The following is a 23,932-nucleotide window of genomic DNA, read 5'->3' as shown; positions in this document are numbered from 1 at the left end:
CAAATGCTGTTTCTATCAAGAGCCATGTCATATTTGTTGAAGTTCAGATAATTGTATGAGCATACTCCACCTACGACAGAATTTTCCTTCAAGAGATATCAGAGACGTTAAAAACCACACTCTCATCCGGATTGACATGGCAGTATCCATCGGCCCAGTAGGATGAAGGTCTGGTTTTTAGCATTACTTTTTCTCCAAACTTCTTTCAACCTAGCTTATAAAATTGTCATGTGTCCTTTAAGCATGTGAGAAGAATGTATTTTTTTAATAACATTATAAAAGAGTTTAGAGAAATTATATAAAAGAACTAAGAAGTACGTGCTTCTCACACGTTATTAAAAAAACATGTGTTTCTCGCATGCTAAAAAACAGATGACAGCTTTATAAACCTCCAACCCAGTTTTGATAAAATTTTTGTCCATTCCAAAATAACTAGGAGATATTTTCAAGTTAATCAGTCAAGATGAGACGAGAGTTTCAGCACTATGCCAAATGTCTAAGTTTGGTTTAATTAGTAAGATGACGTTAAGTTGATGTTGAAGGTGAGGCAGAAGCAAACAAGAGATAAAAGTCATAACACAAAAAAGTTTCATTGAAAGTTGTCCACCAAAGGCCCAAGGCATTTGTGTAACTTTTTTTTTTTTTTTTTTTCAACTAAAAAAAAAAAAGGCACACGGAGGATATTCAATTGAAGCTATTTTACTTGAGCGTGACCATATATAGTAGTACTATATAGTAGAACTTGGTCACTGGAAGCCGCACAATAAAGGCTTAAATGATGAAAACCTCAAACACTTGTTCAAATCTGATTGAGCCATAATTTGTGTAACATTGTTGAACATATAAACAAGATACTTAAAACTCTAATCCATCATGTAGATCACCTCTAACAAACCTGAGTGAAATGGCACGTTAATGTATGTGAAGAGAATGGGGGCTGATGAATGATGATAGGAGTCATAGGACTCTTTCGCTGCTGTGTTGTAAAAAGTGTGAAAATAGAATACATTCAAACGTTGTTAGCCCCGTTAGCCTGTTTTTTCTTTTATTTTTCACTCATTTTTTGAGAGTGTTGTAATGGATTGACGATGTGACAAGATCTTGGTCTTTCGATATGAACAATTTGTTAGGATTTAAATAATGACTGGATAAAATATCTTAGGGATTGTAGATGATTTTGATCCCTAAAGTATTGGAGCTTCCTTTATTGTGTAATCGATTGTATTTGTACCCAATTCTTCATAAAACTGTCAGTATTACCATAATCATCTTTCAAAGGGAAATGAACGGAGACAAAGAAAAGAGTTTTTGTGAGAAGGCATTTGGGAGGTTTTGAAAATTGGAAAACCTTTCATGTGGCTAATCTTAAGGGTGGATTGATAATGTCACGTCAACATAGTGTGATACTGTTGAGTTGAGTAGTGTTCTTTTTGTAAGTCATATTAGAGTAATATTAAGATATTTTCCTTCTTCCCTAAAAAAAAAAATAGAGAAGAAAAAGAACCGTATATTGCATTATCCGTTAATTGAATATTTAAGATTCTTAATCTTATTTTTTTATTCGAATACAATCAATTTTAAAATTAAATACTTCATTCTAAAACTTTTTTTTTTCCTTAATTGAGTAAAGAAAAGGATTACAAGAATGATCATTCTCACTCTTGATCTGAAATGAAGAGCGGGTTGACAATCTTAAAACTGAAAAAAGGATAAACACCCCAACAACAAACCTAACACAAAGTAAAATAGTGCATAAATACATATAAATGATAAAAAATAAGTCAAATAAGTGACTCGGTTCTTCTCAAAGGGCGATTATAGAAGAAAAAATGGCACATGATCTCACGAATAGTAGATTCTTGACTATTTTTTTTTGCACGAACTACTAATCTGGAGTCAAAAGTTGTAAGGAACAAATTGGATATCGAAAACTATAAGAACTTATATATTTTATAATTTTAATTTCCCTTCGAAAATTCCTTCATAATTATTCTTATATTCCCATATACAAGGGCTGAAGAAAACGAAGAGGACAAGTCAAAAGCGTGATTTAGCAAAGTATAATGCTATTTTTCACACTTATTTCAATTCGGCTGATGTTGCGTGTTTTAAGTAACTTCTCATCCCAACAATTTTTTTTATTTTATTATTATTTTAAAAAAAAACTACTTAAAGCACATCATGTCAACATATATAAAATGAATATTAATAAATAAATATAAAGAGTAGCATTACTTTTTAGAAAAATTTAACAAGTCACAGCCTATTAGAGAACAATACAACCTCACGAGGTTTAAGATGAGGCAAAACTGATCTTATTGTCAGAATTAGTTAATCAATGCTAAACAACATAAAGAATGAAATCTAGGCCACCAAATTATAATTCAAGATATGGAACTTAAGTATGGTTCATGTTGGGACCCATGCCTTCCAAAGAAAAAAAAAAAGTGCCTTAAATGAAAAAAATTAGTTAACAACTAGACAAGGCAAAAGTAAGGAGAATGGGAATTGTCTCAAATCTACAGCACCGTGTACGTTTATCAGAGACTATTAAGATTAAAACATAAGAAATTAAGAAGAAATTAACCCTTCAGCCAGGTACTCTTTAGCAAGAGAACAAGATGATGAATGTCACTATTGGGCCATATTCCTCTATATAAAGCATGTTTTACACTAACATAGCCAAGCAAAAAAGCAACAGAGCTTAAGAAGAACTCTACACTACTCAGTGGCTCAAATTGCAGCGGGTCTCAGAAAAATGGCATTGGAGTCACCAATTTCAGCAGCATTACTCTGCTTAGTAATGCTAACACTGACAATGGGTTCAAATGCAGGCGGAATAGCAATCTATTGGGGTCAAAATGGAAATGAGGGCACCTTGGCAGAGACCTGTGCCACAGGAAACTATGACTTTGTGAATATAGCTTTCCTACCAACCTTTGGAAATGGTCAGACTCCTATGATTAACCTCGCTGGCCATTGCGATCCATACAGCAATGGTTGCACCAGCTTAAGCTCCGACATAGAATCATGTCAAGCCAAAGGCATTAAGGTAATTCTTTCGATCGGTGGAGGGGCGGGGAGCTACTACCTTACCTCGTCGGAGGATGCCAGACAAGTTGCTACTTATCTTTGGAATAACTTCTTGGGGGGAAAGTCCTCCTCCCGCCCACTTGGTGCTGCTGTTTTGGATGGAATTGACTTTGATATTGAAGGGGGCACCAACCAGCACTGGGATGACTTGGCAAGGTACCTTTCTGGATACAGCAAGAAGGGAAAGAAGGTGTACTTGACTGCGGCTCCACAGTGTCCTTTTCCTGATGCTTGGATTGGAGGTGCTCTGAAAACTGGTCTCTTCGACTATGTCTGGGTCCAATTCTACAATAACCCTCCTTGCCAGTTCACTCCTGGAAGTATTGGCAATCTGGAAGATGCATGGAAGCAGTGGACTTCAGACATCCCTGCTGCCAAGATTTTCCTTGGACTACCTGCTGCTCCTACAGCAGCTGGAAGTGGCTTCATTCCTTCATCTGATCTAACTTCCCAAGTGCTTCCAGCCATTAAGGATTCTTCCAAGTATGGAGGTGTTATGCTGTGGTCTAAGTATTATGACGACCAATCTGGATATAGTTCTTCCATCAAGAGCCATGTCTAAATATATAGCTAGGTCACTCTGATATTTGTATCCAAGATCACTTCCTCGATGGGTGTTTTTGTATCTCTTCCACTTGTGTTCTATCAATATAATAAGCAGAATTGTGTACTGGTGATAAATGTTACCTTCTTCTCCCTTTGGTTATCTTTTCCCTCAGATCTTGATGGCATGCTTAAATAACAACCTCCCATTTGAACAAGAAGAATTTCAGTACTTGACCACATATGTTTACATTTAGTTTCATAAGATGAAGTTAAATTTGATATTTAGGATGAGATGGAAGCAAACAGAAGATGAAAATAAGAAACACAGAAAAATTTCATCACGCGTGGTCTGGTATAGGCAGAAGGCATTTGTTTAACTCTGCTGCATATAAATAAGAAATCATTTTTTTTTTTGGATAAGTAGTGTAATGCATATCAACCTTCTTCTCCCTTTGGTTATCTTTTCCCTCAGATCTTGATGGCATGCTTAAACAACAACCTCCCATTTGAACAAGAAGAATTTCAGTACTTGACCACATATGTTTACATTTAGTTTCATAAGATGAAGTTGAGTTCATATTTAGGATGAGATGGAAGCAAACAGAAGATGAAAATAAGAAACACAGGAAAATTTCATCAGGCGTGGTCTGGTATAGGCAGAAGGCATTTGTTTAACTCTGTTGCATATAAATAAGAATTCTTTTTCTTTTTTTTTTTTGTATAAGTAGTGTAATGCATATCAAAAGCGCAGAGAGACGTAACTCTAGTATACAAGAAAACACCTATGTAGAAGAAGAAAAAAGTAGAAGGAAATCTTTAGATCAACCCTAGTATCGCATATAAATAAGACTTTTATCTATCATGTAGATCAACTCTAACAGCCATCAGTCAAAATGGTGTCATGTTAATGTCCAGATAGTAATTACCAACATTATTTACAAATGCCAGTGCTGCGACAGAAGGGTTCTGTTTTCAAATGACTACTAATACTTGGAAGGTCTTAAAGGAACAGAGGCACCTTGTCGCACACCTTTTGAGATATAATCAACCTAGCCTGTCATTGTGATCTAGATAATTGTGGGTGCACTAGCATGAGATTTTACATAATTTTATGTTAAGCAGGTGGCACGAAGGTGATGGTGGTACTATCAGGCGAGGAGATGGGATCAATGCTGTCAAGCCTGTCATAGATCCTTAAAGGATGCTAAACAGGTCTCAACTTGCCATGGATTGACGTGGGGAAAGAATTGGAGGGTAGGGCAGTATACATTAAGCTTTCCCTTTTAACAGATGTGCGGACAACACAAGGACAATCTTTACCCTTTCGAATGCCGCAATAAGATAGACAGGTCCTGTTATTTCGGTTCAAAGTCTGTTAAAATCCTTTGATAGCAGTACGCTGTACACCCCTGGCATTGTGGGGAATGTTAAATTTTGGAAAGGCATCCGAAAAAGATGTCAACAGCGCTGTTTTAGGAAACTTCCATCCCCTGAGCCGCTCAGGAGTTGCTTCCAACAATAGATGCGACTTCAGAAGTGCTACCAGCTATCAAAGGGCTTATCATACAATGTGGCGTGAAAAACTCATTCCTCAATAGTCAGGCATAGATATATGATAGTCTCGTAGTTACATAAAAAAAAAAATATCTAAAGGGTTCCAGTATCAACTATCTCCATTTTTTCTGCATGCATTGACCTAATATATAAATCTATAAGAAATAAGCACGTCCTCTGTTTTACTGCAATATAAACTATCCAATAGCCTGGCACCTCAACAGCATTTCAAAGTATGCTCAATTGGAGATATCAATCTTAACACAGGGTATTGAAGGAAAAATGCTAAAGAAAAACTGTAAACATTAGATAATAAATTAACTTTCTTCTCATCAACATGTAGAATTTCCTAGGAAGAATATATAAAACTGCCAGTCAGAGAATATCACTATGGTACTAAGAATTCCCACAACGTGAAGAAATATCAAGCATAGCTTAGCACTCTGTGGTAATGGAGGAAAATCATCTAGTATATTGTTTTAAACGAGAAAAAAAAAAAAAAAAAAAAAACAAAGAAAATAAATCTGGATCTCAAAATCTGGATCTCAAATAGAAGCACAGTATATGAGATATGATATCAAATTTGGAAGTAATAGTCATCCTACTGGCACTGGCACAGGCACAAGCCAGGGAAATTTATGAAAATACCAACCAAAAAACAAGGCCTTTGTCTCAGCCATGAGTATTAAAAGCCTCCCACACCAAGTTCTTCGGGACAGGGCCAGTCATGTCGCGAGCCTGTAGGGCAGCGGTCCTGAGGGTCCTAATGGTGGATACGTTGGCAGCCCAGAAGGACATACTTCTGTAAGGCAAGTTGTGCTTCTTGCATAAAGCCTCCACAATAGGAGAAACATTCCTCAACTGGCCCCGCGGTAATCGCGGGAACAAATGGTGCTCAAGCTGGAACTGCAATCCACCAAAGAACCAATCCATCCATGGCGAGCAAGAAATATCCAAAGTCCCACCTGTCTGCTTCTCAAACCAATCATTCCCATTAGGATGTCCCAGATAAACATCCGCCGAAAAATGGTTCAAAGTGAACTGATTGTGTTGGATCCCTGTCACAGCAAAACTCGCCATCACGAACATCACCCTCTCGCTCCAATTGGGCAGGCATGACACAAGGAGAGGAAACCAGGTCCAGAATACTAGGATTCCCAATATGTTCAATCCTCTATTAGGTACTCCCCTCCTAGTGAACAACAACAAGAGTGTCTGAACAAACAAATTAACCCGTGAAACACTCAAGACTGGGTAATATGTCCAATGCTGGTAACTGACTAGGAATCTAGCCAGAGAATCAAACTTCATCTCCCTCCCATAAAAGCAGGATGTTACAGAATTAAACAGTTTTGAGGACACGGCAAAGACTGGAATGTGTTGGAGATCGGGATCATGATCAAGGCTATTGCAAGCAAGGTGGTGGGCATTATGAGTCCATTTCCACCAAGCAATGCTTATCCCAGTTAAGCAATTCCCAGAAAAGATTTGCGCAGCTCTGTTGCATACGGGGTTTGACATTACTTGGTAATGCCCGGAATCATGACCCACATAAGCACCCTCAATCCAAAGTAAACCCAACAACATACCACAACCCAAATGAACCAAGACGCTCTCAGAGCACAAGACACCATAAACAACAAGGGACATCATTAAAGCAATGCATAAAAGGGAGTACATAGTCCCATGCCCTTTCCTTTCAAACAAGCCCTGTTTGGCAAGCTCAGCGGCAAGCTTTCTGTAATCCTTGGACACCTCTGAGATCTTGAAATCCTTAAGATAATACCCAGTAAAGAACCTGTCGAGGTATTGCCACGCGGTGCCAGGATGGTACGCTATGAAAGCGTCGGTGACATCTTGGCCAGCCAAACCGAGGAGAGGGGCGTCGCCACCAGGGTGATCCTTAATCCAGTCAGAGACATCGTAAACCTTATTCTGAATGGAGATCCACAAGTCCCCTGGCTTGTTGTGCTTCTTGAGCTCCTCGACGGTGACATACTTCTTCTCCGCCTCCATTTTGTTAGTAGATGCCAATGCAAATCTAAGAATGAGAATAACACGAAAAATATAACATAAACGGAGAGATTTGGTTACAGAGACAAACAAATCAAATCAAGAAATACCCTTTTTGATTAATGGGGTGGTTTTTCATGAAAAAAACCTCAAACCCATTTTCAGGGATATACCTGATTTGATTTGGATTCGTCTCCTTCTCTCTCTGTCTTTCAACAACAATTGGGCTCAGCGTTATAATCTGGTTTAGAGCAACTATCCCTACGAAGGTTTTATATATCGTACAGGCTGTACAGCGAAGCAGAGGTTCACAACGAGACACGCGTTAACGTGTTCGTACGTGGTGGTTTTATCAAAACTACGGAACGTTGAGGAGGAGAATGTTGGGTGCACCTGCGGGTCACGGAAATTAGGGGTTTTATCCAAGGGAGTAACCTGTTGTTTTCGTTAACTCACGGTTTTGACTTTTGACCATTGATTTGGGTTTGGGGACCCGCATGGTGTATCAGATGAAGGTACTTGGGCGGCTTAGATTGGGAAGGCGATGAAGTTATCGTGCACGCGGTTACAGGAGGAAAAAAAAATCATTCTGGTTTGAAGTATCTGAGATATTTTTGGGAAGGGTGCTTCACATGCCTGATGTTTGGACCGATTTTCAAATGCCAGCCAAACAAGGTGTTAAAAGCTTTCCGATTTTTTTCTTTTTACTTTTTCGAATGTGTTAAAAGTCATTATCACCGTGATGACTTTATCAAATTTGCTTCAAATAATCACTTGCTTGTAGTGGCCACAAAGAAAAAAGGTGAAAGAAATGTTCTTATAATTATTAATGCCATTTTCTCAAATTTTACGGCACGTTTTGGCATTGTTTTACCGTGTATTTTACAGAAGAAACTGTAAAATACTAAAATTGATATGCCTCGTCTTTCTTTTGTTATTAACATCAAATGATATGGCTCATTTTCTTTTGTTATTTACATCTGAATTTACGACAAGGATTTTAATTTTAGAGCATTCACAGTGTAAAATTTATTTTTGGTTAAAATAGATGGTAAAAGTGTTAAAAATGCCCTCCATTAATTTATTCAAAAGCTATAATAGATTTAGCCTTCATTTGCGAACAGTGCAACATTACATCACATATATGTTTATTCTTTTATTGTTTGTTCACCGAGAAAAAGGCGAAAAGGACGGTCCTACCAGATGGCCTCTCTCTCTCTCTCTCTCTCTCTCTCTCTCTCTTCCCCCGTTCAGCTATAATTTTTCTGAAAATTTCTATGTTCATCGGCGACTTGAACCCGCTCTGAACTGCCGGCGAGTCGCAAACCGACTCGTCCTTGAAGTTCTCATTCCGTCTCGGGACCTCTATGGACACGCCTGCTAGCTCCATGGGCTTCCTTCTGGCAGCGATTGACGACGAGGCCATACCCATTTGTTGGGGCTGAGTGTCCATCTCTGGTTCTAGATGTTTCTGGGGCTGATTCCAGTTCTAGTGGTTTCGGTGAGGAAAGAAATATGAAAATAAATAAAAAATAATAATAATATTTAAATGATTCAAAGTTAAGAATAGATAATCGAATAGATGATGCCTTTTAAAACTTGTTAGCTAAACTGGATAAAGTCAGTTTTTGGTTAGCTATTTTAGATTGAGAAATAAATAAGCCATTGTGAATGCTCTCATTAAATTAAAAATTGGAATGTTAACGTAAAAATATATAAAAACACGAAAGGGTTGTTGCAACATAATTTTTCTAAGATTAAAGATAGATAATTATTCAAATATTTTGGGGCACCTTTTGAATTTGGGCATGAGTTCTTAATAGAAAAGAGAATCAAGCCCAACACTCATGCCAATCTTTTGGATCAACGGTACTGAGGCACCATGGCTCGTGATAGGGCCATTTTGGGCAGGTGAGAGAGGGGTACTCCTGCCCCTTTTGCATTGAGCTTGAACATGGTTCGTTGTCCTCGTCACTCAAGGACATACAACGGCTGCCTTTGTGAGGCTATTTGTGACAATATGCCTGACTTCGAACACTTGAGTCAGATGGCCGAATTCATTGATGCCCTTCGAGAGATGCCAATATATAGGCAGTCGTTTATTCAATGGCTTGTTGCGGGATTCCTCATTCATGGCCCTATTCTGGCTGCCCATTATGCAGTGTTGGTCAGGGGTACATGGCCACATATTGATCAATTTGCCCCAAGTAGTTTGATATAGGTCTATGGCTATATTTTGGCCAATTACCCAATAAAATCTCGTTCGGAATTTATGATTGTATGTTGGTCAACTAGGGCTGGGGATCTAGGTTTGCATGCCGGGTTTGCGTCGACCTGCTTGACCCGTCAACTCGTTAATGATAAATTATAACATGAACCGTTTATCTAAACAGGTTAAATTCCTTAATTCTGACACGATTCATTCAAATAAGCGACACGACACGACTCGTTTAATTAAATTCAATCTTTAATTAAAAGAGAGGAATAAAACCCCTAGCCAGAAGCCTAAAAGGCTAGAAATAACAATTTTGATATGTGATCCATTTGAATGCAATTCGTCATTACACTCTCTGTCATTAACTTTAGCATCATCAACAAATCAAAGTATAGTTGAGTTTCAGTTGTCTCCTTGTTGAACGTTCGGCATTATACTCGAACGATCAACGGCAAGGCATATTGACTATTTTGACCCCAATTTAGGTTTAAGGGTTTTTTTCTTTAAATCTATGACTACATAAGGTCGTTTCGCAGATTTCAAAGTCTAAAGCCTCATGAGAATTTTTTGGGTGGACCATATGTCTCAAGTTAGTAAAACTCATGTGGATACTTATTATTACTTTTCTGCATAGCATTATTATTTTATATATTAAACATGCATGTTTATAACTCACATGCAATACATTTTAGATTGATGTAAACTTTATTTTGTGAAAAATGAACGATGAATAACAAGATGATGAAAATAATGAGTTTGTAAATGCATTAATGTAAAAGACAGTGAATAATAAATTACATCGTATGACATGGTACGCTAGTATGTTTGGAATAACGTGCATGAACTTATTATTATAATGGCTAGCTCTATGTTCAAAGAGGTTTATCATTATGTTTGGTCTTGGATCTAATAGTTGTTTTGTGACATGCGCATCATGTACCGATGGGTTACCATTACGACTTTTTTAGTAGCGTGGGCCACCATAGGTCGAATTCGATTGGGCTACTAATATATGACAATACACACCTATAACACCCTGAATTTTAACTTTCAAATATAAAAGTATTAATTTAGAAATTTAAGAGTAAATAATAATGCTTGGATTATTTAGGAAGTGTGAGAATATTTATGAAAATAAATATTCATTTATATTTACCAGTCTTAATTATATTTTACTAAGTAATATATTATTAATTGGACAAATACGTGCTTTTGAGAGGCTATATTTTTTTTTTTTTTGAACAGTGCCGTTTTCTTCTTCCATTCAATCCAAAAGAACAACTCCCCGAAAGGGGTACAAGCCAGAGAAGAGAACAATACAAACAAGGCACCAATAACAAATCTAAACAGAAACAGGGCCGGAAGGCCGTCGAAGTGAACAGAGATGAAGAATCTCTGAACACAAAACCAGGAAAACCTGGTTTGAAGCAGCTACCCACCGGTAGACTGTGATTAACAAGCTGGAATGTACAAATGAACACCAACACAAACAGAACAAATACAAACAGAACCCAGACAGCAGACACCGGCAAGAAACGACTGCCGGAGATGGCGCATGTAAAACACGCCCCCTCGCCGGGAACCTTCCAGGCAATAGACGACTTCCACAAGCTGAGATCGGCATCTTCCGAGATCGGAGAAAACAGTTGTAGCCCACACACGCAAAAGCATAAGAACTGAAACGTCGGCGCGTGCAGGTCACAACCGACCATGGACGAACAGCACAGCCTCGAAAAAAGACCATCCTGACCAGAAGAGGTCGACCATCGCCTTAGGAAAGTTCTTGCTGAAGAATAACCAGCCGAGGTTGATAGATCTGGCGTTGAAACGAAACTCCACCGGAAATCCTCCAACACCAACCGTTCTTCACGGGCCAGCACTTGGAATCACTGTTTGCCACAAGAAAACAACAGAAACAGAAAAAAGGAAAAAACCCACAACCTCCACCGGTACAAACACTGGGAAGAACAAAAACTCCTACAGCCAAGGCTAGGAGACAAAAACCCCATGCCCTAACGGCCAGGGGAACACTAGCACCAGGAGGGGGAGACATGGAGCCTCCCCCCCCCCCCGGCGAAACAGATCTCAACTGGGTTTACTCTCTCTCACTAGAAAATACAGACCTTCTCTCTCTTAGAGTGACAAGGTTGTATAAAAATAAGAAAAGTTTTGAGAGGCTATATTTGAAATTTATGGAATGAAGTAATACATGAGAAAAATCAATTATCATAGAAAAATATTAAAGTGGAAAATAAATGATAATAAAATATTATCATTTTTATTACCATTTCACATCAAAAAGAGTGCGACTCTAAAATTAAAGGTTAATTCGGGTGAATTTTTCAATGAAAAAATTACCAAAATTTAGATTTGATTGGAGTTCATTTACGGGCCAAATTAAATAAAAAATGAAAATTGAACTTAAATTATCGGAAAAGTTTGTAAGCCTTATTCACTTTTAAAAGACATTTTAAGAGAAGAAGAGTGTACATGATTTATAAAGTGCCCAAATCATGTATATTTTAGCGACGTAAGATACTTTAACAAGCAATCACGTATGACAACTTTTAACTAAACACAAGTTCAACATCAAGAGGGAAAGTTTCATCATCGTCTAAGAAATCTGTTATGATATTATGTAAAAGTTTGATGAGCCTAACTTACTCTCAAAAGACGTCTTAAAAAAAAAATTAATATCTATAATTTATAAAAAAACCCAAATCAAATTAATCTTATCAATAGAAGACATTTTAACAATTATCAGGACCTTGAAATTTAGGACTAATGAACTCAAACCGCTTTGCATTGCACGTCAAAACATTCATCTTGAAGAGAAGAATTGATAGAGAGGGGACGTCCTATCTCCTCCTTTTAATATTAAAAAAATCAATTTCAATCGATAAGAAAAAAAAAAAGAAAAAAATCAAGGGGGAGGGGGGACCGTTTAATCAATTCTCCTTGAAGAGATCTGGGCCTCGTAAAATTTTGTGTCGATCATCTTCCAAAAAAAAAAAGAAAAAGAAAAGAGTCAGTAGAGCCCAGCTGGCGCCCCAGCAAGTGGCAGGACTTGGGTCCCCCTAAAATGCATGTGGGACATGCGTCCCACGTGCAAGGGGCCAAGGTTCTCTCACGCCAAAGTGAAGATAATTTTTCACTTGAAAGAAGTGAGAGCTGAGAGGTGGGAGTGAGAGTCTGTGCGCAGGAAAGGAGAGTTAAAAAAAAAAAAAAAAAAAAAAGGAACTAAAGATTGAGAAAGAAAAGAGAAATATGAGAGAAAATAGAGAAATGAGGATGTTGGGTTTTTAATATGGGTAAATTCAGTGTCAAAACTCATTTGTTTTATTCAATAAAAAAAATAGCAAAGTGAAAATGAAAAAAAATATTGTAAAATATTAATTAAAAAAGGAAAGAGCCAAATAAAAAAAATATTGCTAAATATTAATCAAGAAATAAAAGAGTTGAATAAGGGGATATTGTAGAATATTTATCAAGAAAAGGAACAAGTTGTGATTTGAAAAATATTCTGCATAATTATTTGTTTTTAAATATTCGGATTTTCAGCAACAAAATATTCTTGAGAATATGTAATCGCCGCCTAGAAATCCAGTCCTGACTTGTTTTAAGATTTTCAGAACCTATTTAAAGGGTCGGGTCTTCTAGGCAGTGTTTCTTTAAAAATTCCTGTAAAGAATTTCATTATGTTAAGATAAGGTTTATTACGCATAAACATTTATATGTATCTCTCTTAAAGTGTTTCATGTATTTATTGTTCAACCATTCAACCATTGAAGTCTAACTGGAGAATAGCTCCAATGATGGAATCAATAGAAGAACTCTCCAGAAGAGTCTAGAAGAGAGGCAGACAAGTAGGCGTTTGTTATAATTCAAGAGAGTGAGTCTACAAAAGATTATGAGTATGAATTTCTTGTAATTAGCTATTTTTTTTTTTATAATTGATTTCCTGAATTTAGTTGTTCCGGAACGATTTTTCTCATTGGTACAAAGAGTTTTCACTTCGTAATTAAATATCTGTGTTAATTCTTTTTATTGCTTTACATATTTGATTAATTGTTCGGTTGAGATTACTTAAGAGTCTAAATTTATTTATTTTTAGATGAAATAAAAAGAAAGTGAGAGCAAGAGAGAGAGGGTGGAGTTGTTGATGCGATGCTTGGTGAATATATAGTGTTTAGGAACTCTGGAAGACAACTTTTACAAAATGGTTCAATGAGTTATTCTCATCGTTGCATTCGATTATGTGTATGTCTATATTTTCATATAATGCTGATATATTCAATTTATTATAGAAAAACAATTATAATAGCCTTATTGTAATGCGTGAGTGAAATTAATTGAAAATTTTAAAGTAGTGTTGTTATAATTCTTGAGATATATATATATATATATATATATATATATATATATATATATATGTTGTAGTAATGCTCGGTACGTATAAAAATATGAGTAAATATTATGATGTCATAATGCACTAATAGGAGTGTGATTACGTAAATATGCAATCATATTACGGTTACTACCTTAATGACAATATGAGGACGTACATAGATTTACCTTTACTTTTTTGAAATAAATAATGAGAATTTAGTTAATAAAATAATACCTAGGATTATGCCTATGCTATCATATTAGTGGCCATGCACTCACGTGCATGATATCAGGCATGGACTACCGCGCCACCGCCGTGCCATGATCACAAGATATTTAAAATTTGTAAATATGTCATGCATCATGATCACGAGACTTAATACATACATGTTGCATTAAAAGAATAATACACGTAATTAAGTGTGGGTGCCAGGAGCCAGCGCGAGAACTAGTCTTGGTGCTGAGAATAAAAACAAGAATAAGAAGTGCATTAAAAAAAATAATAAGATACGTAATAAAGTGGGCGTCAGGTTATATGTACTAAAAGAAAATGCCAAGGAAAAGCTAATGGAGTTTTTATTTACGGTACTTATTTTATCGGTTATGATTTTATATAAAAAGACACTTATTTTTATAAAAAAGTTAAATATACTTGTTATTAAATGATTATCTCCAAAAACTTAAAATGATAAAAAGATACAAATTTAATCATATAATCATTACTTTAACAACTGTTATTATAATCACGAGTAGAGATGCACTCTAAAAGTATGCTCATAATAAGAAGAATGATTTTGATATTTATTAAGATCTTTGACCGATTAATCTGCTTATGTATTTGTAATAACCCTACAATTACATAGATTCTGTTGCAGGTTAAGAGATGGATGCAAACTCGCCAATGAGTTTATGTCTCCTATTGAAGATCTCAGGAGTCTATAACCTATGGAGCATTAACTTAGTAACTTGTGATTAATTTGTATTAATGTCAGTTTGTATTGGAAGATATAGGGTATGTTTGGATATCATTTTATTTTTGATTATTTTTTAAAAACATGTATAGGTAGGTTTTTTAAATTTAAATTATATTAAAATTTTATCTAATTTTGTCTCAAATTTTCTAGTCATTCAAGCATAATTTAAAAAAGTACTTTTTCTCAATATTCACAATTCTATTTCTCAATATTCACAATTTTAAATGTAGTAAAAAGTAATAGAATATAATAAAAAAAAAATCGCACTCAAACAATCCCACGCAGCTTCTACAACATTGAGTATTACAAGGAATATGGATCCCAATCAACTCTTCGCTATTTGGATTAAGATTGAGAATCTTAATTTTTGTGGTATACGGGTCAAAAGTGTTGATTTGTATCTCCTAAATATACGCATTGTCTCTTTATTTATTGGAAAGTGGTATTCAGCTAAAAAAGCTACAATTATTCAATAACAATAATAATAATTATTATTATAGGAACTATGAAAGTATATAGCTTATAATAACAAACCCAATTGGCATAAAATAAAAGAAAAGAAAATCATATTGGTTAGTGGAAACCACGTTGAGAAACGGCCAATTCCATGTTTGGCAATCGGCACCGGCATTCTATTATTTGAAAGTTGATTTTAAAAAAAGTGAGCGGTATATATTTTTTTATTTTCAATGGTATATGACCAATAAAAGATTCTCTACTATCTCTGAGCAGCGTGAGGCCCCACATTGCTCTGGATATTTGTGCGAGGCGGTCGCATCACATCCGTACAAATCACGCGTTTTAATCCACTTGACACTTGACCGGCAATGTGAGAGGCTCCCATGTGCCACGAGTCACGACCACGACCACGCAATTCTACCACTGGGGACCACTCCTACTTTAGTTGCCTTCCTCATTGATGGCTTATTGGGAGCGCGTTTCAACTTGCTAATCGACTAGGAAAAATTATTCAGCAACTAGGCATTAATTAGCGTATTAGGTAGGATATTTTTGTACAGAAATTTCCTAAAAGTTGATAGGAAATTCGTACTATATATATATAAAAGTTTGATATATATCTTTCTTTAAGTATGTGAAGATTATATATTATTTTATTAATATTATTAAAAAAATTATGTAAAACGTATAATTATTATTTGTAAGGATAGTTCAGTCGATTGAAAATTATGTTTTACGAAATCGAAGTCATTAATTCGAATTTTTTTTTTTTGACATATAAAAAAGAAAAAAAATACATTTATTAAAATAATATGTATTTTTTATATGTTAAAAAATATGTATTAATTTTATAAGTGAGTTGTAAAAAAAAATTTATAAACCGGTTTGTTTTTGTCCTTTAGCAATAGGCTCGTCCCGAAGTTTCCTGAAGCTTCTCGTACAGACTTGGTCCGGTCGAAATTGGTTGTAGACAATAGAAGAAGAAGCACCTCATTGACGACTAGAGACTATTCAGCAAGACCACATTTGTCAAACTCAGAAAAATAAAAAATAATTATTGGTTTATTATTCAGGATTTAAATTGGATTCCACAAACAATAGACCAAAAAAAAAAAAAAAAAACAATGACTTGTCAAAATAAAAAAAAAAAGCTCAGTCTACGGTGCACGCACATGGCAACTGCCTCGTGTGGGACCCTATTTATTCTTCGTAGACCTCAAAATTACACTGGTTGTCGTAGGGTCCGCCGAGGCAGCAAAATGGAGAACTTTCTCGTCTGGCTCCACTCTTTTTTGGACATGTGTCGCTTTCAACGACTTCAATTTGCTCACTTACCACAACGTGCGGGGTGTAAAACAGATTTGAGGAAGTTTCCTTTACTCGAATTTGGTTAAAAGAGGATCTCTACTATTAATATGTAAATAAATACTCTCAAAAATTTTACAACTTAAAAAAAAATAATAATAATAATAATCATTTTCGTCAATACTTCAAGATCTCAATTGACTCGAGCCAATTTGGATTTCATTCATGATTGGCGGGCGTCTCCCTCCAATATAATATTCATAAAGCTCAGTTCCTTACACAAATCCATAACATAAAAAGTTGCCAAAGCTTCAACGACAACAAGTTCAACCATAACATTCTTTGTAGCATTGCGTCCAGCTAGAACGACACTGTCATGATCACAAACAACAATTCCAATTCCAATCCGCCCGTTCTTTTAATCAATAGTTGCATAACAATTAACTTTATACATACTTGTGGGAGGGTTCTGCCATAAAAGGGAAGACTCTGTAGGGATAGAACTGCTGACAATTCATCAAGAGTCAAACTTGCTTCTCGAAATAGTTGTTGAGCTAGGGTGAATAAACGCTTTCTCCATGCACCACCCTATTTCTACAAAACCATATTTTTTGAGCCACAACCACCATGAGCTCTATTTACTGCAAGTCACAACGTTCTATAAGGTACTCAAAAAGTTGGATAAAATTATGCCCCCCTTCTATACCTTTTTGAATCTTTTTTGGTACGTATCCCCATTTATTTTGAGCCGAAGGACAGCTTCAACGAGTATGCTGGAAAATTTCTCTTCTCTTGTGCAAATTGGACAAAGGGCATCAGGGACTGCACCACGTCTTAATAGATTCTTCTTAGCGGGAAGAAGATCGGTACAAGCCCTCCACATAAACATTTTACTTGCATTGGGTATTTTGAGATTCCAAAATAAATTCTCATCATCTTTTTGAAATCTTCCACTACGACGAATGGCTTGCAAATCCTTCTTCACATGATACGCATTGCGAACTGAAAATTCTCCACTTGATGTCCTGTGCCAAATGAGGGAATCCTTTATCAACATAGGACATAACGGGGTTTGGCATATAGTGTGAGCCTCCCCCTCTTAGAATATTCCATTAATAAGGGTTGTATTCTATCACTTAGTATCTTGATCTATGAGCTCTACCACTTTGGCATCCACTGGTAAAATTCGTGGTGGGGATTGAATTGAGTAAGATATTGGGATCGGAATTCATTTGTCGCCCCATATGCGAATATACCTTCCGTCTCCCACCTTCCATACTAGCCCATTTTTCAGTACACCATATGCAACCATCAGGCTTCTTCATGCAAATGATAGTCGTGTACCCAAAGTGGCCTCCATAATTGAGGATTGTGGATAGTATTTTGCCTTAATGATTTGAGCAGCTAGTGAATTAGGGTTCTTCAAAAGTCTCCAACATTGTTTGGCCAGAAGAGCTTTGTTGAAGCACACCAAATCTCTAAACCCTAAACCTCCTTGATTCTTTGAGATCCCCATTCGTTCCTAGCTCATCCAATGCATCTTAGCCTTGTTCTCCAGGTGGTCCAACCAAAATTTCTGCATCATTCCATTAATTTCTTTGCAAAGATCAAGTGGAAGTTGGAAGATACTCATGTTAAACATTGGAATAGCTTGGATCACAGCTTTCAGAAGAATCTCTTTCTCGGCTTGTGCAAGGAATTTAACCTTCCAAGTGTGTAGACGCCAGACTCTATCTTTGATACTCTTGAAGGCCTTAAATCGAGACTTACCTACTAAAGTTGGTTCCCAGATACTTCTCATACCAATTTGCGGCTGGAAAGCCAGATAACAGGGAAATCTCTTGCTGTCGAGCTGAACTTGTATTCCTGCTAAAAAATATGGAAGTTTTTGCCTTGTTAAGCTTCTAATCAGATGCACCTTCATACTTTTCTAGCAGTCTCATCAATTTGCGCCACTCCATTGAATTTGCCTTACAAAATAATAGATTGTCATCTGCAAAGAATAGATGGCTAAGGTGGGGATCCCTTTTAGATGTTGGAACACTTGAAAAATACTTAAGAGGATTCAGCATGATGAAGAAGAGAGCTCCATGCCTCGGCGCACATCAGGAATAAATAAGGAAACATAGGATTCCATTGTCTGATTCCCCTGGACGGTGTAATTCTTCCCACAGGTTGACCATTCACCACAATAGCATAGGAAACCGTATGGATACAAGTCATGAGTAAACTGATCCACTTATTCGCAAAACCCATTCTTTGCATTACCGCTTATAGGAAATCTCATTCCACCCGATCATATGCTTTATTCATATCTAATTTATTACCTATATACCCCACTTTGCCTCACAATCTGGTTTGCATAGAATGAAGCGTCTCATAAGCTGCAAAAATGTTATCAGAAATCAATCGTTCAGAGATGAAAGCGCTCTGATTCGCCGAAATAACATTGGGGTAAACCCTTTTTAATTTGTTAGCTAACACCTTAGCTATCAATTTGTAGATCACATTATAGAGAGCAATAGGCTAGAATTCCGAGACATATGTTGGTTTCTTCACCTCGGGGATAAGTGTTATATTGGTGGCATTGATCGTCTCATCGGAATTTCCATAATTTAGAAAGCTAAGGACAGCTGTAAATACCTCCCCACCAACTGTGGCCCAGTTTTGCTGATAAAAACCAGACATAAATCCATCGAGCCCAGGGGCTTTTAGCGGTTCCATCTGACTCAAAACGTGACCGACTTCTTCCACAGTAAATACAGAAAGGAACTGCGAATTCATCTCTGGGCTCACTGTGCTTTTAACTGCATGGGTGCATGCACCAATGTTATTCGGTGCTGCTGTAGTAAATAAATGCTGATAGTATTGGACAAAACCTCTAACAATATCATCATTACAAGTGTACAATTGACCGTTTTCATCCAGGATTTGTGATATCAAGTTACCTTTTTTCCTCTATTTGCGCAAGCAAGGAAGTACTACTTATTGCGGTCTCCATCTTTAAGCCAATTCTCTTTCGCTCTTTGTTTCCATTTTAAATCCCCCTGCTCCATAATTACATGCAACTCCTTTTGAAGGAGTTTTATACCTGCTACATCTGTTGGCCCATCCTGCTGTTGTCCCTTAGCCAGCTTCTTTGTTTTTTGTTTGACAATCTCCGCCATTGTTTTCACAGTTTTTCGCACCCATCGCTGAAGTGTGTTTTGACATCTTGTGGGCTTCCCTTGTACAACCCTCCACGCATCTCCATGTCGAGGCCTTTCCTGTCAAGTTGTTTTGATAACCTTTCTATAATCTGCATGCAGGGCCCAACTGGCCTCACAACGAAAAGTGTTGTCCTTATACCTTCTGTGAGCCCCAGCTGGGTTAAAGGAGATGAAAATAGGATTATGATAAGAGCTTCTGTCAGCCATCACTTGTACAACAGCTTCACCAAAGAAATCACACAACTCCTTGTTTGCCACAGCTCTGTCTAGTCTTTTCTTTGTAAAGCTATGATCTGTCCGCCCATTATTCCAAGTAAATTTCGGGCCACGAAATCCCAAATGCACAATTGTTCAAAAGGCCAAAAACAATTTCAATCTCTATAACAAATTATTAATTATAAGTAAATTATGAGAAGAAAACCTCTAACTATTGTAATATACAGTATAAATAAGGAAGTCCATAGATATCTATTGTTTTTGTTTAAGCAATTAAGCAATCCAATAGATAAAACCCAATTTAAAATTTAGGTTTAAATACTTGTTTTACTTACCTCCACAATACTAGAAATAAATCTCAGGCTTTTTCTGGATCATTTTTTCTTCAACCTCATCCTTTCCTCTAAAAGGATCAGCTCTAAGGCTCTTTTTGCCTAATTCTCAAAGATCAAACTACAACCGTTTTTTTATTTTTTTGTCAATTTTTATTAATTTCAAATATGTAATATACTTGCATGTGTATATATATATATATATTTTTTATTTTTCTAATTGAATAAGGAAAATGATTACATGGGAAGATCCTTTCCACTTGTGATAGAAGAAGTGGACGATCGTATAAATGAAAAAGGGGTGGGTTCCCTAATAATAAACTCAAATCAAACTAAAACAGTGCTGATAGTATACTTGCATATTAATGGTTGGATCGAGTACCCGTTGATCAACTTTTTTCTACATTTTTTTTAATATATTCTTTAATTAATTTATTTACACATATATTTAATAGAATTAACTATTGAATCAGCGGTTGCACCATTGACTCAACAGTCAAACCAGTAAACTTATTATACCATATTCAAAACTATTCTAATCTTAGGAGTTAGGATTGAAAATATAAATGCAATTTAAGGCAGGTTAGGCCACTATACTAGTTGTTTGGCCTGGGCTTGGTGAGTGGGATAATAAGCCCCTAATGGCCCTAAATTATATTTTGTTGGGCTAGACTAGAATGCCCATCACCTATGGATAATTAATTGATTAGTAATATACTCATATCAAATTGTTGTTTGAAAAAGTGTTTTGATTTGATGTAAATGTAAAAATAACATTGAGTTGTTTGTTAAAGTTTTTGATTTTTGATTTTGCTTGTAAAAGCGTTTAGATTTGATATACATGTAAAAATAATTTTGAGTGCTTTGCATTGTTCGTTAATGATTTTTTTTTTTAAAATAAATAAATAAACGTTGGTTAAAGAGATGAATAGATGGTCCAAACAGATGCATATTTTTATTCGTGGCATTATATAGCCGTGGAGAAAATACATATGGAAGATGTAGGAAATCTTCCATTTTTAGACTATCACATGCATCGAATTAGAGGGTATTCAGATTTCTAGACGCTGCTCTTGATGGAAGAACTGTATCCTGTCTGATCATCATAGAATTTAGACCACAGCATCACACCTCCATACTTGGCAGAACCTTTAATGGCCGGAAGCACTTTAGAAGTTAGATCAGCAACAGGAATGAAGCCACTTCCAGCTGCTTTAGGTGCTGCAGGAAGTCCTAAGAAAATTTTGGTGGCAGGAATTGAATTCCATTGCTTCCATGCATTTACAAGTTTGTCAATACTACCTGATGTGTACTGGCATGGAGGGTTGTTATAGAACTGCACCCATACATAATCAAATAGGCCTGTCTTAAGGGCACCTCCCATCCATTCATCAGGGAAAGGGCACTGAGGGGCTGCTGTTAAATATACTTTCTTTCCCTGTTTGCTGTATGCAGAGAGATACCTTGCAAGCTCATCCCAGTGTTGGGTTGTTCCTCCTTCAATATCGAAGTCAATTCCATCCAAAACAGCATCTCCAAGAGGGCGAGATGAGGACTGTCCCCCCAAGAAGTTATTCCAAAGATAGTCTGCAACTTGTCTAGCATCGTCAGTTGAAGAAAGGGAGTAGCTCCCTGCTCCTCCTCCAAGAGAGAGCATCACCTTAATTCCTTTTGCTTGACATGATTTTATGTCAGAGCTTAATCTGGTGCAGCCATTACTGTTTGGATTACAGTGGCCAGCAAGGTTGATGACTGGTTTTTGACCGTTGCCAAAGGTTGGAAGGAAAGCTATGTTAACGAAGGCATACTTACCTGTGGCACAAGTTTGTGCCAAGCTACCCTCATTTCCATTCTGACCCCAGTAGATTGCGATTCCACCAGCTTCAGTTCCAACCACTAGAATTGAAATTAATGATAACAGGAAAGCTTGTGAGATTGCTGAATTTGATGCCATAGTGCAGTAGATTTTGCTTGTGGTGTTCGGAGAAGCACATCTTGTATATATAGGATAGGAAAATAGTGTTCAGATCACTTACTGGTCAAATTCTGTGTGTTTGCAAAGTGAGAGTGGTTTTCCAGCCGGCCCCACTAATTCTGCTTCATTTCAATGGTTGTGAACAAAGGCAGGCGACTCATTGGAAATCTACACAAATTTCCACATCCTTTAATGCTAATTAGTCAAGAGAAATTAACGCTACTCTTCATATTAGATTATCACACCAGTTTTATATCGGTCGATATAACATTTTTTGAGTGTATTTTTATATTAATTATTTATAAAAGTAAAAGTGTTGATCACTAAAAACATGCCACATTAACCATTAAGTGTGAAAATATAGTGTGAAAAAGTAGATTACTTTCTCTTGACTTAGCATTGAAGGATGTGGAAAATTTGTGGAAAGCTTTGCTCATGGAATAGGAAGGCCACGCATAAGAATTATGCTTTTATTCATCCTTTCCCTTTGGACCAGATACAATGAAATCGACAAAAACATACCCCATCTTAAAGTGGTTCCCTACTGGAAAATGACAAACACTACCGCATGAAGAAGAATTCTAAGCAGAAACTTATTTTTAACCCAACTCCAACTGGCCGGTTGCTGATATTGGAATCTTTGTCCTTGTTCTCTTCATGCGAAATTTACTTGGAAAGTTAGCAACTGGCGGAGGAACTGTAACTTCTCTACTTGGAACTTAAGTTATTGAGGTCCATGTGCCGATGTGCGGCCTAGCTAGCTAGAATAGTTTTTTTTTTTTTAAATAATTACTGCTTCCATTCATATCATGAAAACCAAAGAGCAAAAATGCTCTACAGAGGCAGAGTCGAGGACTCTGAAATTACAACATCCCTAAGGAAATCCGGTAGACAGTCTATCCATACACTATCAGTAGCACTATGAACTCCCCCTTTAGCAAGAAGATGAGCTGCACTGTTACCTCCCCTTTTAGTATGGCATATCTCATATGATGAAGAAAAAGACCTCAGGATCCCTCTGATATCTCCCGGAATTTGTCCATGCATGTTCCTGATCAAACCGGGCTGATGGACGGCATGGACCACCTGTAAAGAATCTTGATGAGTTCTAAATGTTATATATTTGAACCCTTTAATTTACACTAGTTAGACCTTTGGCTTTGTTATTTTATAAAGTTTTAGTTAGTTTTGGTGTTTTTGCAGAACATTAAGAGAAAAATGGCAAATTTCAAATGAAAATACATAGAAAGCTGGGAAATCCAGAATTGCTGGGATGTCGGGAAAAATGTGCTCAATCGACGTCGATCGATCGCATCTCAAGTCGATCGAGCACATTTTGCCTATCGATCAATCGATTTTGTGCTGACTTGGATTCGCAGAAACTCTAACTAACTCTATAAATACCATTTTTTTCCCATTTTTTTGGATGGGGAGGCCGCTTGGAGAGCGCCTTAGGTGCCGTTTTCAGTAGATTTTAGGGTTCTTGGGTGATTTTCACCTAGAACTTCCATATTTTGTAAGTTCTTTTGATTTTTAATGGATTATTGTTGTTTATTTACGCTTTCCTTAGTCTTGTATAGCTAAACTCTCATCTAGGGTTGATGATGAAACTTTACCGTTGATGATGAAACTTCACCATTGAAGAGAAACTA

The 23,932-nt window shown here is 36.6% G+C and overlaps 3 protein-coding genes across 3 annotated transcripts; 1 reads left to right on the top strand and 2 right to left on the bottom strand.

Moving 5' to 3' along the window:
• The first annotated feature begins 2,698 nt into the window (after window positions 1-2,698).
• On the top strand, window positions 2,699-3,840 carry LOC133862434 (hevamine-A-like). Its single transcript, XM_062298252.1, has one exon. It carries the CDS (start codon window positions 2,759-2,761, stop codon window positions 3,653-3,655), a length of 897 nt encoding a protein of 298 aa, XP_062154236.1. The 5' UTR covers window positions 2,699-2,758; the 3' UTR covers window positions 3,656-3,840.
• A 1,639-nt stretch (window positions 3,841-5,479) lies between these two features.
• Window positions 5,480-7,527, bottom strand: LOC133862433 (delta(8)-fatty-acid desaturase 2). Its single transcript, XM_062298251.1, has 2 exons — window positions 7,380-7,527; window positions 5,480-7,234 (listed from the first exon to the last, which is right to left on the bottom strand). Exon 2 carries the CDS (start codon window positions 7,207-7,209, stop codon window positions 5,866-5,868), a length of 1,344 nt encoding a protein of 447 aa, XP_062154235.1. The 5' UTR covers window positions 7,210-7,234; window positions 7,380-7,527; the 3' UTR covers window positions 5,480-5,865.
• A 13,711-nt stretch (window positions 7,528-21,238) lies between these two features.
• On the bottom strand, window positions 21,239-22,295 carry LOC133863657 (acidic endochitinase-like). The gene has a single exon (XM_062299697.1). It carries the CDS (start codon window positions 22,257-22,259, stop codon window positions 21,366-21,368), a length of 894 nt encoding a protein of 297 aa, XP_062155681.1. The 5' UTR covers window positions 22,260-22,295; the 3' UTR covers window positions 21,239-21,365.
• Window positions 22,296-23,932: the final 1,637 nt, after the last annotated feature.

The sequence above is a fragment of the Alnus glutinosa genome, chromosome 3 (assembly GCF_958979055.1).
Source record: "Alnus glutinosa chromosome 3, dhAlnGlut1.1, whole genome shotgun sequence".
NCBI lineage: Eukaryota > Viridiplantae > Streptophyta > Magnoliopsida > Fagales > Betulaceae > Alnus > Alnus glutinosa.
Note: the sequence above shows the minus strand (reverse complement) of the source record. Positions and strands in the feature narration are given on the sequence as shown.

What these genes read in the sequence shown, in the direction of transcription:
- LOC133862434 (XM_062298252.1), top strand. Translation starts at nt 2,759, where the DNA reads ATGGCATTGGAGTCACCAATTTCAGCAGCATTACTCTGCTTAGTAATG.
- LOC133862433 (XM_062298251.1), bottom strand. Translation starts at nt 7,209, where the DNA reads ATGGAGGCGGAGAAGAAGTATGTCACCGTCGAGGAGCTCAAGAAGCAC.
- LOC133863657 (XM_062299697.1), bottom strand. Translation starts at nt 22,259, where the DNA reads ATGGCATCAAATTCAGCAATCTCACAAGCTTTCCTGTTATCATTAATT.